The sequence below is a fragment of the Scyliorhinus torazame genome, chromosome 6, assembly GCF_047496885.1.
Source record: "Scyliorhinus torazame isolate Kashiwa2021f chromosome 6, sScyTor2.1, whole genome shotgun sequence".
Lineage (NCBI taxonomy): Eukaryota > Metazoa > Chordata > Chondrichthyes > Carcharhiniformes > Scyliorhinidae > Scyliorhinus > Scyliorhinus torazame.
The window spans coordinates 86,822,594-86,836,527 of NC_092712.1; the positions used below are offsets into that span (position 1 = coordinate 86,822,594).

Sequence of the window (13,934 nt, forward strand, 5' to 3'; positions counted from 1 at the left end):
ATGGTGCAAGCAAAAACCTTCACCTGATTAATTATTAAAAGCCATTGCAGAGTTCTGGAACCACAAGTGACCCTTCAGTGGCTTTGATGCAGTCACAATCCAGTTGTGGACCGTTAACGTTTAAAGGGAAATGCAAACACCTGGTTTTAAGGAATAGAACTATGCCACAAGATTTCAAGTTTTTTTCCTTAACAGAATCTTGATTGTATATAAAATATTTGAGATCCAACGTAGATTTCCCCACTAGCTTCAAACTAGGCAATCTTCCAGCTTCTCGCACAAGACTGCGATTAAGCCTCATCCACATGGTCAATGAAGTTAAGGTTTCATTCGGCTTCTGGTGCAGGTCTATCTAACTGTCATTTATTTTGGCCATCTTCTCTCAATGAGCTGCAAACCACACAAGGTCCAACCTGCAACTAAAAATCTCTCCTAAACACACAGATAAATTGAAACCAGATAACCACTGTCCCTCACTCCCACTCCAAAGCTCTACCCACCTCCATCATTGGCATCATGCTCTGGGCTGCCTTCAAACTGATCCTTAGATTAATTATCCCTCAATTACAATTTCTTCTTTGATCTAATTAAATAAATGGGTTTTACAACCCTTTAGGTTTACTGAATGCTTGTAAAGTAATTTCAGTTCCAACTCCACAAACAAAACATCTCTCTCGACTGCCAGTGTTTGCAGCATGGCAAACATTATGTCTCAGAGCTAAACCACATGCTGCTTTGTAACTCTCTCTCTTCTACAGGGGGTATTGTGACTTTATTAAACAAACATGCGTCACTTTTTGAACTGCCATTTCTTGAGATATTCTGGCACTGTCTGCAGCCCAGCATTTTAATTATCTTATCTTTCTAGCTTTTAAGCTAAAAATAAAAATGGCCCCAACCTTTTAAATGTCATCGACTCCAAGCTTGCTTTAATTGCTTTTATCCTATTTTCTACAGTTAGACTTTAATTCCTAACACCAAATGCTATATTCTAACACACATGAACCATGAACTAGATATTTGCAATAACGCTTCCCACCCAGCCTTTTCTATTATATGTTTATCTGTCCAAAACGGAAACAGATGTAAACTTATAATTCTGCAATTACTCTGTTGCCACTGATAGCATTGCAATACCCTGCTTTTACCTCTCCTGGGTATTGCTGTTTAGCAAAGAAGTCCCTTTACACCCGTCAACTCTACTTAATTTCCAAAATACCATTAGTTACTCCATATCAACTGCAGCAAATTCTGTTCTTTCAAATGGGGATTTGATTCTATTCTGACACTTCACTGATGTGTAATTAAAAAAAAAATGGTGTCAAACTAAAGAAGGAGGTATTGGGAGGAATGGCCAAAGCTTTGGTCAAACACGAGTTTAAGGAGGGTGTTAAAGTGGACAAAAAAGAGCTGCCGAAGTTTAAGGATCGATACAAGTTTGTACACCAAGATACAAAAGTGTAATTTTAAGACTTCCAGCTATTGGTATTGTCATTTCCCTGAGTATTTTCCTATAATCTTCCAAGTATTTATAAAGTACAAGCTTATGGCCACATAACCACTTGATTTATGGACAAAGATGCAAACATTGGAAATCGGAAATGCAAACAGAAAAGATCAGTCATTACCTGTAAAGACAAAAGTTATACATTTTTCAGTGTAACCCTTCTTGTATATTTCATGTTCTCATTATTTGCCCTCGATAAAATTTGTACTCTGGACATTTGACCTTGATTGATTAAATTTAACTAAGTGATATCCCTCAGTCAGAGTCTGAAATAAATGACTCCTGTCCTGAATATTTTGCCAGAACATCAGCAATGTTACTTAATCAGAGCTCCTAGAATCCCAAATTGATTTTAACTCTATCTGCACAGAAAGAAATTAGACATCGTTGGCCTTAAATCACATTGCAACACATTCCTCCCCATTCTCACTCCAATCCTGTCTGCTGCTATTTTAACCATTTTGAACGATATTTCCAAGAGCAGGCCAAGTGCCCACTTAAAGCATGCTGACACAAGGAAACCTTGATGCAATTTTGAGGGAGAAGTGGGAAGAAATTTGCTGTGCATCAAACAGTGAAGCAGGAGGACCCAAAACACAAAATTGGAATTCATTTGTGTAGCCACAAAGAATGAGAATGTTCAAGCATACTGCGGGTAGGTACAAACCCAAGTTCCACCCATTACAAATAGTTTCTCCTTCCAGGCTAGGTGCCTACTGTTATTCAGGCACCATTTCCCTGGCCCTACACTCATCCCTAGAGCATCTTGAAAACAAGGACTCCTACATTAGACTCCTATTTATTGACTACAGCTCCGCCTTCAACACCATAATCCCAGCCAAGCTCATATCAAAGCTCCAAAACCTACGACTTGGCTCCCCACTCTGCAACTGGATCCTCGATTTTCTGACCAACAGACCACAATCAGTAAGAATGAACAACAACACCTCCTCCACAATAGTCCTCAACACCGGCGCCCCGCAAGGCTGCGTACTTAGCCCCCTACTCTACTCCCTGTACACACACGACTGCGTGGCAAAACTTGGTTCCAACTCCACCTACAAGTTTGCTGACGGTACGACCATAGTGGGCCAGATCTCGAATAACGATGAGTCCGAATACAGGAGGGAGATAGAGAACCTAGTGGAGTGGTGTAGCGACAACAATCTCTCCCTCAATGCCAGCAAAACTAAAGAGCTGGTAATTGACTTCAGGAAGCAAAGTACTGTACACACCCCTGTCAGCATCAACTGGGCCGAGGTGGAGATGGTTAGCAGTTTCAAATTCCTAGGTGTGCACATCTCCAAACATCTGTCCTGGTCCACCCACGTCGACGCTACCACCAAGAAAGCACAACAGCACCTATACTTCCTCAGGAAACTAAGGAAATTCAGCATGTCCACATTGACTCTTACCAGCTTTTACAGATGCACCATAGAAAGCATCCCATCAGGCTGCATCACAGCCTGGTATGGCAACTGCTCGGCCCAGGACCGCAAGAAACTTCAGAGAGTCGTGAACACCGCCCAGTCCATCACACAAACCTGCCTCCCATCCATTGACTCCATCTACACCTCCCGCTGCCTGGGGAAAGCGGGCAGCATAATCAAAGATCCCTCCCACCCGGCTTACTCACTCTTCCAACTTCTTCCATCGGGCAGGAGATACAGAAGCCTGAGAACACGCACTAACAGACTCAAAAACAGCTTCTTCCCCACTGTCACCAGACTCCTAAATGATCCTCTTATGGACTGATTTCATTAACACTACACCCTGTATGCTTCATCCGATGCCAGTGCTTTTGTAGTTACATTGTATATGTTGTGTTGCCCTATTATGTATTTTCTTTTATTCCCATGTACTTAATGATCTGTTGAGCTGCTCGCAGAAAAATACTTTTCACTGTACCTCGGTACACGTGACAATAAACTAAACAAATCCAATCCAATCCAAGACCATTATGGTATACCACAACTTCAGAGTTGGAAAATCTGCAGTGAGACAATCGTTCATGGCATTCAGCTCACTGGTAACATTGAACCAAGACCTGGTCCTCACAATGAATCAGGCCTCTCACTGACAGAAGCATTACTCTTGTAAAATTCTGTGGCCATGCGCAGTTTTCTTTCATTGCACCATGCCATTAAATGTTTCTTGCTTGGCATTAATGCAGAACAAAGTCTGCATGATGCTATGCCACCTGGCCTACCACAAGAACAATTTGAACAAATTTAGGATATTGTAATATATGAACCCAGAGTTTTGTAAATTGAGTCAAATAAAGCCATTTATTACTGTAGTTGTAATGGAGTCGCGATTCAATGGAGCCTCCTGATGAAGTCTTTGATAAACCGTAATGCAATAGTTGGGCCAGATAGGACGCATGGACCAATTCACTTTGAGACAAAGCATATTATTTTGTTCTTGTACTAAAACTTGGAATAGCGTGTCTAGTTTTGGTCTCCCCACATGAAGGACAATATTGAAGTAATCAGAAGGGTACAGAAGACAGCCAGAAGTTTAAGTCTCAGTTTGAATCATTTTAGCTCCCAAGATAGGCGCAAAGTGCATGGATTTTACTCTTTAGAGAAACATGAATCGAGGGGCTACTTGAAGGGGGTTCAAATATGGTGACAGGAATAGATTGGGTTTGAATCAATAGATTGTACATGAATCATATAAAGTTAGAATGCAGGTACAGCAAGTATTTAGAAGTGCAAATGAAATGTTAGCTTTTATTGCAAGGGGGATGGAGTATAAAAGTAGGAAATCTTGCTAGAACCGTAAAAGGCATTAGTGAGACTGTACATGGGGTATTGTGCGCAGTTCTGGTCATCTTATGCAAGGAGGGACATACTTGCATTGGAAGCAGTTCAAAGAGGGCCCAACTATTGGCTGATTATTGGGATGAGGGGTATGTCTCATAAGGAAAGGTTGGGCCTGAAAGGTCCATATTGAAACATACAAGATTCTCAGGGGACTGACAGGATTGATGTTGAGATGTTGAGAATGGGCAAAATTGTGACAGATGGAATTCAATTGGTGACAGTGGTCAGCACTGCTGCCTCACAGCACCAGGGAGCCGGGTTCGATTCCGACCTCGGGTGTTTGTCTATGTAGAGTTTGCGCATTCTCTCAGTGTCCGCGTGGGTTTCCAGATTACCGTTATCTGCTTTCCCCTTTAAGGGGGGGGGGAAGAAAGAGAGAGCGAGAGAGAGAGAGAGAGCGAGAGAGAGAGAAAGAGAGAGCGAGAGCGAGAGCGAGAGCGAGAGAGCGAGAGCGAGAGCGAGAGCGAGAGAGCGAGAGCGAGAGCGAGAGAGCGAGAGCGAGAGCGAGAGAGCGAGCGAGAGAGAGAGAGAGAGAGCGAGAGAGAGAGAGAGAGAGAGAGAGAGAGAGAGAGAGAGAGAGAGCGAGAGAGAGAAAGAGAGAGCGCGAGAGAGAGCGCGAGAGAGAGAGCGCGAGAGAGAGAGCGCGAGAGAGAGAGCGCGAGAGAGAGCGCGAGAGAGAGCGAGAGAGAGAGCGAGAGAGAGAGAAAGAGAGAGCGCGAGAGAGAGCGCGAGAGAGAGAGCGCGAGAGAGAGAGCGCGAGAGAGAGAGCGCGAGAGAGAGAGCGCGAGAGAGAGCGAGAGAGAGAGCGAGAGAGAGAGCGAGAGAGAGAGCGAGAGAGAGAGCGAGAGAGAGAGCGAGAGAGAGAGCGAGAGAGAGAGCGAGAGAGAGAGCGAGAGAGAGAGCGAGAGAGAGAGCGAGAGAGAGAGCGAGAGAGAGAGCGAGAGAGAGAGCGAGAGAGAGAGCGAGAGAGAGAGCGAGAGAGAGAGCGAGAGAGCGAGAGAGAGAGCGAGAGAGAGAGAGAGCGAGAGAGAGAGCGAGAGAGAGAGAGAGAGAGAGAGCGAGAGAGAGAGCGAGAGAGAGAGCGAGAGAGAGAGCGAGAGAGAGAGCGAGAGAGAGAGCGAGAGAGAGAGCGAGAGAGAGCTGACTGGTTGTGATTTAACCTGAGGGGCAAGGTTGAGAAGGCTGGTCATGAATAACCTCAGCTGGTATAGGAATTGAACCTGCGCTGTTGGCCTTGCTGTTCATCACGAACAAGCTTTCTAGCCAAGTGACCTAAACCAGCTCCCAAATGTTAGGAAGCACTTCTTCACTCAAAAGGTGGTAAAGGTTTGGAACTTTCTCCCACAAACAGCAGTCGAAGCCACAAAATTGTTCATTTTAAACCTGAAATAGATAAGATTTTTGTTAAGCAAATATATTAAGGGCCAAAAGCAGGTATATGGAGTTAGGCCACAAATCAGCCATGATCTCATTAAATAGTTAAGACAGGCTTGAGGGGCTGAATGGCCTACTCATGTTCCCATGATGTTTCCCCTTGTGGGGGAATCTAGAACCAATCTATGACAGCCAACATGTGCCTTAGACCTTCAGAGTCTCCTTTGTTTGGATTTAAGACCCTAGTTTCAGATTAATGCACCCTGATGGAGAGTGTATTCTTTTTTTCATCCCAATAGGCAGTCTTACCAAAAAACACACATTAAATTATCTGCATAGGCAGACAACTGAACAAATGTCTTCAAGAAAGGAGCCACTGGGGATGCAGCTAATATTTATACACCTTAATACACTAATATAATCGCTGGGTCGGCCATGTGCCTGGATACCAGAGTCCTGATTGCCAAAGCAAATCTTCTTCGCCCAGCTCAAGAAAGGCACCGAACAAGAGGAGAACGAAAGAAGATCTTCAAAAACACGCGTGGCTTATCACAAAAAGTGCAACAGACATCAATGCCTGAGAGACCTTTCTCAGAACACAATTCTTCAAGGACACCCATCGGCAAGAGACCCAGAAAAGGAGTCAGAGGACCGATCCCGTAACACCACAAGATACAGGAGCAGAATTAGGCCATTCGGCCCATCGGGTCTGCTCCTCCGTTTAATCATGGCTGATATGCTCCTCACCCCTATTCTGCTGCCTTCTCCCCATAGCACCTGATCCCCTTATTAATTAAGAGATCCCACTATTAATCAAGGACACCAGATTTGTGCTTGAGGTGCTGTTACCTACAGGGCTCCAGACCAAGATCTGGAAGGTGGAATTAGATAGAATAGTTCTTTCTTAGAACTCAAGAACTAGGAAAAGGAGGCAATTTAGCCTCTTGAGCCTGTTCCGCCGTTCAATAGGATCATGGCTGATCTCATCATGGCCTCATCTCCACCATCCTGCCCGTTCTCTGTAACCCTTCACCCCGTTACCAATTAAAAACTTGTTTAATTCCTCCTTAAATTTACTCACTGTCACAGCATCCACTGCACTCTGGGATAGCGAGTTCCACAGATTCACGACCCTGTGGGAGAAGTAGTTTCTCCTCATCTGTTTTAAATTTGCTACCCCTTATCCTGAGGCTATGACCTCTCATTCTAGAATGTCCCACAAGAGGAAGCATCCGCTCCACATCTACTTTATCCATACTATTTTAACATCTTATATTTTCAATTTGATCGCCTCATTCTTCTAAGCTCTAGCGAGTATAGACCTAAACTGCTCAATCTCTCTTCATAAGACAAACCCTCATCTCTGGAATCAATCTAGTGAACCTCCTCTGAACTGCCTCCAATACCACTACATCTTTCCTCAAAACAATGGACCAAAACAGTGCACAATACTCAAGCTGCGGTCTCACCATTACAACAACGCTTCCTTACCTTTATATTTTACTCCTTTAGCTATAAATGGCAACCATTCCATTCGCTTTCTTTATTACCTGCTGGACCTGTATGCTAGTTTTCTGCAACTCATGCACAAGGACAACTGGATCCCTCTGCACCGGGACTCTCCCCATTTAGATAGTAAGTTGCCTTTCCACTTTTCTGACCAAAGTGGATTACCTCACACTTATCCACGTTGAACTCCATCTGCCACATTTTGGCCCATTCACCTAACCCATCTATAGCTATTTGTAACTTACTGTCCCACCTATTTTAGGGTCATCTGCGAATTTGGCAACAGAACCTTCCATCCGTGTGTCCAAGTCTTTAATATGGATTGTAAATAGTTGGGGCCCCAAGGACCGAGAACCCTGTGGCACCCCACTAGTTATATTTTGCCATCCAGAAAAATACCCATTTATCCCGACTCTTTGTCTTCTGTCCGTCAGCCAGTCTTCTAGCCAAGCTGATAAATTACCCCTAATCCCATGTGATCTAATCTTGTGCATTAACCTTCTGTGCGGCACCTTGTCAGAAATCCAGATATACTACATCTACAGGATGCCCATTATCCACTTGGCTTGTACATCTTCGAAGAACTCTAACAAATTAGACAAACGTGATTTACCCTTCATAATACCATGCTGACTTTGATGAATTACGTTTTGACTTTCTAAATGTCCTGACATTACTTCCTTAATAATGGATTCTAAAAATTTCCCAACAACACATGTTAAACTAACTGGTCTGTAAATTCCTCCCTTTTCCAATCCACCGGAACCTTTCCCGTGTGCAGGAAATTTTGCAATATTATAACCCATGGATCCACTATCTCCACTGCCACTTCTTTTAACATGCTAGGATGTAGGCCATCAGGCCCTGGGGATTTGTCTGCCTTCAATCCCAATAGTTTGTTGAATACGGTTTCCCCATTGATACTGTTTGTTCTAAGTTCCACCCTCCACTGTGGAAACTGAGGCAAAATATTGATTTAACATCTCCGCTATTTCTGTGTTCCCCATTATCAACTCTCCGGTTTCATCTTCCAACGGACCAACATTGACTTTAGCGACTCTTTTCCCTTTTATGCACTTGTAGAAGCTTTCGCTATCCTTTTTGATATTTTGCGTTAGCTTTCTTTTGTAATTTACCTTAGCTCTTTTTATTAGTTTTTTAGTGACCCTTTGCTTATGTTTGAAAGTTTCCCAATCTTCCAATCTGCCACTCGCCTTTGCAACACGGTATACCTAAGTTTTGTCTTTATATTGTCCTCTGGAATTTGCACATTCTCCCAGTGTTTGCGTAGGTCTCACACCCATAACCCAAAGATGCGCAGGCTTGGTGGATTGGCCACACTAAATTGCCCCTTCATTGAAAAAAAGAATCAGGTACTCTAAATTTATTTTGAATTTTATCATACTATGATCACTATTCCCGAGAGGATCCTTAACTATGAAGTCATCAATTAATACCTCATCATTACACAATACCAAATCGAGAGTAGTCTACTCCCTGATTGGTGTCACAACATATTGTTCCAAGAAACAATCTCGAAAACATTCAATGAACTCTCCCTCGAGGTTACCCTTGCCAATTTGATTAATCCAGTTTATATGCATTTTAAAATCACCCATAATTATTGCCTTATCATTCTTACAAGCCCCAAGTATTTTTTGGTTTATACTGTGCCCCACTGCGCAATTACTGTTTCGGGACCTATAGATTACACCTACCAGGGGACTTCTGCCCGTTGCAATTTCTTATTTCTACCCAGACTGATTCCCCATCTTGATCATCAGTGCTTATTTCATTTCTCATTACGAACTGATCGCTTTCTCCACCAGCAAAGTTATACCACTTCCTTTTCCTTTCAGTCTATTTTTCCGAAATACTGAGTACCCTTGGATATTCAATTCCCAAACTTGGTCTCCTTGTAACCATGCCTCAATAACCATGCCTCAATAATCGCCAATAAATCAAACCCTTTTGTCTCTATTTGCACTGTTAACTCATTGATTTTGCTCTGACTGTTTTGTGCATTCAGATACAAAGTTTTTAAATTTATTCTATTACCACATCCATGTACAGACAAACAATGCGAGTGAGGAGGGGGATGAACACAAAATGAACACAAAAGAAATAAGGTGGGTGAACTTAAGGCATGGATCGGTACTTGGGACTACGATGTGGTGGCCATCACAGAAACTTGGATAGAAGAGGGGCAGAAATGGTTGTTGGAGGTCCCTGGTTATAGATGTTTCAATAAGATTAGGGAGGGTGGTAAAAGAGGTGGGGGGGTGGCATTGTTAATTAGAGATAGTATAACAGCTGCAGAAAGGCAGTTCGAGGAGTATCAGCCTACTTAGGTAGTATGGGTTGAAGTCAGAAATAGGAAAGGAGCAGTCACCTTGTTAGGAGTTTTCTATAGGCCCCCCAATAATAGCAGAGATGTGGAGGAACAGATTGGGAAACAGATTTTGGAAAGGTGCAGAAGTCATAGGGTAGTAGTCATGGGCGACTTTAACTTCCCAAATATTGAGTGGAAACTCTTTAGATCAAATAGTTTGGATGGGGTGGTGTTTGTGCAGTGTGTCCAGGAAGCTTTTCTAACACCGTATGGAGATTGTCCAACCAGAGGAGGGGCAATATTGGATTTAGTACATGGTAATGAACCAGGGCAAGTGATAGATTTGTCAGTGGGGGAGCATTTTGGAGATAGTGACCACAATTCTGTGACTTTCACTTTAGTAATGGAGAGGGATAGGTGCGTGCAACAGGGCAAGGTTTACAATTGGGGGAAGGGTAAATACGATGTTGTCAGACAAGAATTTAAGTGCATAAGTTGGGAACATAGGCTGTCAGGGAAGGACACAAGTGAAATGTGGAACTTATTCAAGGAACAGGTACTACGGGCCCTTGATATGTAAGGCCCTGTCAGGCAGGGGGAAAATGGTCGAGTGAGGGAACCATGGTTGACAAGAGAGGTTGAATGTCTCCTTAAGAGGAAAAAGGAGACTTATGTTAGGTTGAGGAAACAAGGTTCAGACAGGGCATTGGAGGAATACAAGATAGTCAGGAGGGAACTGAAGAAAGGGATTAGGAGAGGTAAGAGAGGGCATGAACAATCTTTGGCGGGTAGGATCAAGGAAAACCCCAAGGCCTTTTACACATATGTGAGAAATATGAGAATGACTAGAGCGAGGGTAGGTCCGATCAAGGACAGTAGCGGGAGATTGTGTATTGAGTCTGAAGAGATAGGAGAGGTCTTGAACGAGTACTTTTCTTCTGTATTTACAAATGAGAGGGGCCATATTGTTGGAGAGGACAGTGTGAAACAGACTGGTAAGCTCGAGGAAATGCTCGTTAGGAAGGAAGATGTGTTGGGCATTTTGAAAAACTTGAGGATAGACAAGTCCCCCGGGCCTGACGGGATATATCCAAGGATTCTATGGGAAGCAAGAGATGAAATTGCAGTGCCGTTGGCAATGATCTTTTAGTCCTCACTGTCAACAGGGGTGGTACCAGGGGATTGGAGAGTGGCGAATGTCGTGCCCCTGTTCAAAAAAGGGACTAGGGATAACCCTGGGAATTACAAGCCAGTTAGTCTTACTTCGGTGGTAGGCAAAGTCATAGAAAGGGTACTGAAGGATAGGATTTCTGAGCATCTGGAAAGACACTGCTTGATTAGGGATAGTCAGCTTGGATGTGTGAGGGATAGGTCTTGCCTTCCAAGTCTTACTGAATTCTTTGAGGAGATCACCAAGCATGTGGGTGAAGGTAAAGCAGTGGATGTAGTGTACATGGATTTTAGTAAGGCATTTGATAAGGTTCCCCATGGTAGGCTTCTGCAGAAAGTAAGGAGGCATGGGATAGTGGGAAATTTGGCCAGTTGGATAACGAACTGGCTAACCGATAGAAGTCAGAGTGGTGGTGGATGGCAAATATTCAGCCTGGATCCCAGTTACCAGTGGCGTACCGCAGGGATCAGTTCTGGGTCCTCTGCTGTTTGTGATTTTCATTAATGACTTGGATGAGGGAGTTGAAGGGTGGGTCAGTAAATTTGCAGACGATACGAAGATTGGTGGAGTTGTTGATAGTGAGGAGGGCTGTTGTCGGCTGCAAAGAGACATAGATAGGATGCACAGCTGGGCTGAGAATTGGCAGATGGAGTTTAACCCTGAAAAGTGTGAGGTTGTCCATTTTGGAAGGACAAATATGAATGCGGAATACAGGGTTAACGGTAGAGTTCTTGGCAATGTGAAGGAGCAGAGAGATCTTGGGGTCTATGTTCATACATCTTTGAAAGTTGCCACTCAAGTGGATAGAGCTGTGAAGAAGGCCTATGGTGTGCTAGCGTTCATTAACAGAGGGATTGAATTTAAGAGCCGTGAGGTGATGATGCAGCTGTACAAAACTTTGGTAAGGCCACATTTGGAGTACTGTGTACAGTTCTGGTTGCCTCATTTTAGGAAGGATGTGGAAGCTTTGGAAAAGGTGCAAAGGAGATTTACCAGGATGTTGCCTGGAATGGAGAGTAGGTCTTACGAGGAAAGGTTGAGGGTGCTAGGCCTTTTCGCATTAGAACGGAGAAGGATGAGGGGCCACTTGATAGACGTTTATAAGATGATCAGGGGAATAGATAGAGTAGACAGAGACTTTTTCCCCAGGTGGAACAAACCATTACAAGGGGACATAAATTTAAGGTGAATGGTGGAAGATATAGGGGGGAATGTCAGAGGTAGGTTCTTTACCCAGAGAGTAGTGGGGGCATGGAATGCACTGCCTGTGGAAGTAGTTGAGACGGAAACATTAGGGACCTTCAAGCAGCTATTGGATAGGTACATGGATTACGGTAAAATGATATAGTGTAGATTTATTTGTTCTTAAGAGCAGCACGGTAGCATTGTGGATAGCACAATTGCTTCACAGCTCCAGGGTCCCAGGTTCGATTCCTGGCTTGGGTCTCTGTCTGTGCGGAGTCTGCACATCCTCCCCGTGTGTGCGTGGGTTTCCTCCGGGTGATCCGGTTTCCTCCCACAGTCCAAAGATGTGCAGGTTAGGTGGATTGGCCATGATAAATTGCCCTTAGTGTCCAAAATTGCTCTTAGTGTTGGGTGGTGGTGTTGACTTTGGGTAGGGTGCTCTTTCCAAGAGCCGGTGCAGACTCAATGGGCCGAATGGCCTCCTTCTGCACTGTAAATGCAATGATAATCTATGGTTAATCTAGGACAAAGGTTTGGCACAACATCATGGGCCGAAAGGACTGTTCTGTGCTGTATTTTTCTATGTTCTAAAATGCGAGTGAGGAGGGGGTTGAACCCAAACAATGCGAGTGAGGAGGGGGTTGAACCCAAACAATGCGAGTGAGGAGGGGGTTGAACCCAAACAATGCGAGTGAGGAGGGGGTTGAACCCAAACAATGCGAGTGAGGAGGGCGTTGAACCCAAACAATGCAAGTGAGGAGGGGGTTGAACACATACAATGCAAGTCAGGAGGGGGTTAAACAAACAATCCGAACAAGCAGAGGGTTAAACAAAAAAAAAATGCGAGTCAGGAGGGGGTGAAACACTGAAAATTTAAGTATGAAGGGGGTGAAATACAAACAATCCGAGTAATTAGAGGGTTAGACACAAACAATCCGAGTAATTAGGGGGTTAAACACAAACAATGCGAGTCAGGAGAGAGTTAAATACAAATCATGTGAGACAGGAGAGGATTAACACAAACAAACCAAGCAAGGAGGGGCTTAAACACAAACAATGCGAGTCAGGAGGAGCTTAAACACAAACAATGCGAGTGAGGGGAGAGTTAAATACAAATAATGCGAATCAGGAGGAGCTTAAACACTAATAATCTGAGCAAGGAGGGGGTGAAATACAAACAATCCGAGTAATTAGAGGGTTAAACACAAACAATCCGAGTAAGGAGTGGCTTAAACATAAAATGTGAGTAACGGGAGGGGCTTAAACACAAATAATGCGAGTAAGGAGGGTGCGGATCATGGACGTGGCATAGGCCATTTAAGGAAACGAGAGGAAGTTCTAACTGGCTGAAACAAGCCATTTAATCAGTGTCTAACTAAGCAGACAGCAGTATGATCGGTACCCGGCTGTAACAATGTCCCAGTGATCGCCTTGGATTTTCGCCTGGGCCCCAACTTCAAACACTCAACATGTCGGCCTATCAGACACACGCACCAAGCCCTATGGCCGGCTCCTTACCTGAGGCTGAAACGTGGACAGGGAAAACATTTCACCCGCCGGCTTGGCCTGGATGGACCGAGAAGCGGTGTAAAGTCCGGAAGCTCGGCTCTATCCACACCGACAGGATCCAGGCAGGCAACCGCTGACTGTCCGGAAAATGGCTTCCTCTCTGTGACGTTTCCGGATCACAAGAATGACTACTTCCGGGTTACGTTTTGCTGTCGTCTGTTCGCTGGAGTGGGGATCTGGCAGTACAATAACTCACTGAGCAAACAACAGTCACTCCATCCATAATTAATAAGGCACCAGAGGGACTGCAACGGGTTGTTAATACAGATATTATCTTCTGATTAATTCAATAACTGTCCGTTGCTTTAGTTATAATTTGTTCATCAAACGATTATTATGGCACAGAGAGGCCATTTGGCCCATCGTGTCTGCACTGGCTCTCCAGACGAGTGTCATGACTTAATGCCATTCCTCTGTACATTTTTTTCTATTCAAGTAATCATTAAATGTCCTTTTGAG

The 13,934-nt window shown here is 44.1% G+C and overlaps 1 protein-coding gene across 1 annotated transcript in view; it reads right to left on the reverse strand.

Moving 5' to 3' along the window:
* The window catches only part of LOC140424876 (ATP-dependent zinc metalloprotease YME1L1-like), an 83,100-nt gene extending 69,499 nt beyond the window's left edge, over window positions 1-13,601 (reverse strand). Inside the window, exon 1 of the mRNA XM_072508415.1 lies at window positions 13,425-13,601. Within this exon, the coding sequence (XP_072364516.1) occupies window positions 13,425-13,454 (30 nt within the window). The 5' untranslated portion in view covers window positions 13,455-13,601. The remainder of the gene's footprint in view (window positions 1-13,424) is intronic.
* Between the last annotated feature and the right edge of the window lie 333 nt (window positions 13,602-13,934).